This window comes from Natator depressus, chromosome 1, assembly GCF_965152275.1.
Source record: "Natator depressus isolate rNatDep1 chromosome 1, rNatDep2.hap1, whole genome shotgun sequence".
Classification (NCBI taxonomy): Eukaryota; Metazoa; Chordata; order Testudines; family Cheloniidae; genus Natator; species Natator depressus.
Genome location: NC_134234.1, coordinates 4633418 through 4635548, shown reverse-complemented (window position 1 = coordinate 4635548; position 2131 = coordinate 4633418). Strand labels below are relative to the sequence as shown.

At 48.0% G+C, this 2131-nt stretch overlaps 1 protein-coding gene across 1 annotated transcript; it reads right to left on the bottom strand.

The window, feature by feature from the left end:
* Positions 1 to 337: 337 nt before the first annotated feature.
* Positions 338 to 1336, bottom strand: LOC141976289 (olfactory receptor 52R1-like). Its single transcript, XM_074937244.1, has one exon. The coding sequence runs from the start codon at positions 1334 to 1336 to the stop codon at positions 338 to 340; it is 999 nt and encodes a 332-aa protein (XP_074793345.1).
* Between the last annotated feature and the right edge of the window lie 795 nt (positions 1337 to 2131).

The window sequence follows — 2131 nt, the reverse complement described above, 5'->3', positions numbered from 1 at the left end:
AGGGAGTGACAGGAGGAGGGGAGGAGAGGAGCAACTGATGGGGGGGGATGTTGGGCAGAAGAGACAGAGCAGGGGCACACCCTTGGATGAAGAGGTGGAGTAAGGGGTGGGGCTTCAGGAGTCCAGTTACCAGCAACTAGAAAGGTGGCAACCCAATGAATTGTACATAGACTGATCCTGTAGTTTGTCATGCTGACACAGTACAGTAAGGCCAGGAAAGGATTAAATGTCTTTTTGCCTGGTCAGTAAGCGATTCAGGGAAGAGGGCCCAGCACCTCGTCACCAGCCAGCTGTGCATGGAGCTCGGACTGAGAGCCAGAGAGCAAGGATAAAACTTTTAGGTCCCTTTATGAATAAAGAGCTGGTGCAGCCTGCCCCGGATCTCTTCGGTCCTCACCCCATAGACGATAGGGTTTAGCATGGGGGGCAGCAAGAGGTACATGTTGGCCATGAGAACATGGAAATGCAGGGGCACATTGTGGCCAAACTGGTATGTGAGGAAGGAGAAGAGACCTGGGATGTAAAAGGCTAAGATGACACAGAGGTGGGAGCCACAGGTCCCAAATGTCTTGAGCCAGGCGTCCTTTGTGGGGAGGCTGAAGATGGCCCTGAGGATCTGGGTGTAGGACATGGCAATAAAAGACACATCCAGTCCAATCACAGAGAATACCACAACGAGGCCGTAGTAACTACTAATGTGGATGTCGGCGCAGGCCAGCTTCACCACGGCTATGTGCTCACAATGCGACTGGGGGATAATGTTGGTTGTACAATATGGCCACCTTCTCGCCAGGAAGGGAAAGGGCAGTGCAAGCATGCCACCACGCAGCACCACAGCCAAGCCAATCTTGGACACCACACAGTTTGTCAGGGTGGTGGAATGTCTCAGGGGATTGCAGATGGCCACATAACGATCCAAGGCCATGACCACGAAGATCCCAGACTCCATCGCTGAGAAGCAGTGAATGAAGTACATCTGGGTTAGGCAAGCACTGAAATCTGTCTCTCTGGAATTGAACCAAAAGATGCTCAGTGTTTTGGGCACAATGGATGTAGACAGGACCAGGTCACTGACAGCCAGCATGCAGAGGAAATAGTACATGGGCCCATGGAGCCTCGGCTCCCTCTTCACAATGAAAAGGATGGTGGAGTTCCCCAAGATGGCTATAGCATAAATTGCAAAGAAGGGGATGGAAATCCAGGCATGGGCTGCCTCCAGCCCAGGAATGCCCAGCAGGATGAAGGTGGAGGGGTTGGTGAAGTCGGTTGTGTTGGAATCTGACATGGAGCAAGGGAGACGGTGTCCAACTCTGAGGCAGAACGGTGTCTCCTGCATGTACTGTACGTTCCTCTGACTTCATGTATGTGTCCAGGGTCTAGGGTGATGGTCGCAGTGCAAATGCCTGGATGGAAATACAATGTTAATATCAGACACTAAATGCACTACTGGAGGCTCTTGTCATGAGTGAAGCAGATTGGTCACTGTTCACACACTGAAAAATGACATGTTCATTATTCAGAGAAATAAATTATGAAAAACTGACCCTACTAATTCCTAGTCCATATTTTATGGTGCTCTATGCGACAATAATTCCTACATGTTCTGTTCTTGGAAACTTAATAGGCACCAGCAGGAAACAAGACTGTGGATACTGGTTATCCATCTTTGTTCCTTAATTCAATGAAAGTCAGACTAGAGAGTCCATGCTGTTGGGAGTTCCCCATTCACTCAGTTGCTCAATATCTAAGAGTGGAAAAAAAACAAAGATTTGACAAAACATGTACCAGAGGAAACATCCCAACTAGAAAACAACTCAGGGGAAAGACCTGGGCGTCATTGATAGCAGCTTAATGGAAACACTGGCTCATTCACAGTAGTGGCAAAAATAAAGACAATGTTTGGATGCCTAAGGAATAGGATCTAGAATATCCTGCTCTGGACAGGTTTCAGAGTGGTAGCCGTGTTAGTCTGAATCAGCAAAAAGAACGGGGAGTACTTGTGACACCCTAGAGACTAACACATTTATCTGGGCATAAGTTTTCACGGGCTAAAACTCACTTCATCGGATGCATGCAGTGGAAAATATAGTAGGAAGATATATATATATATATAGAGAGAGAGACATACACA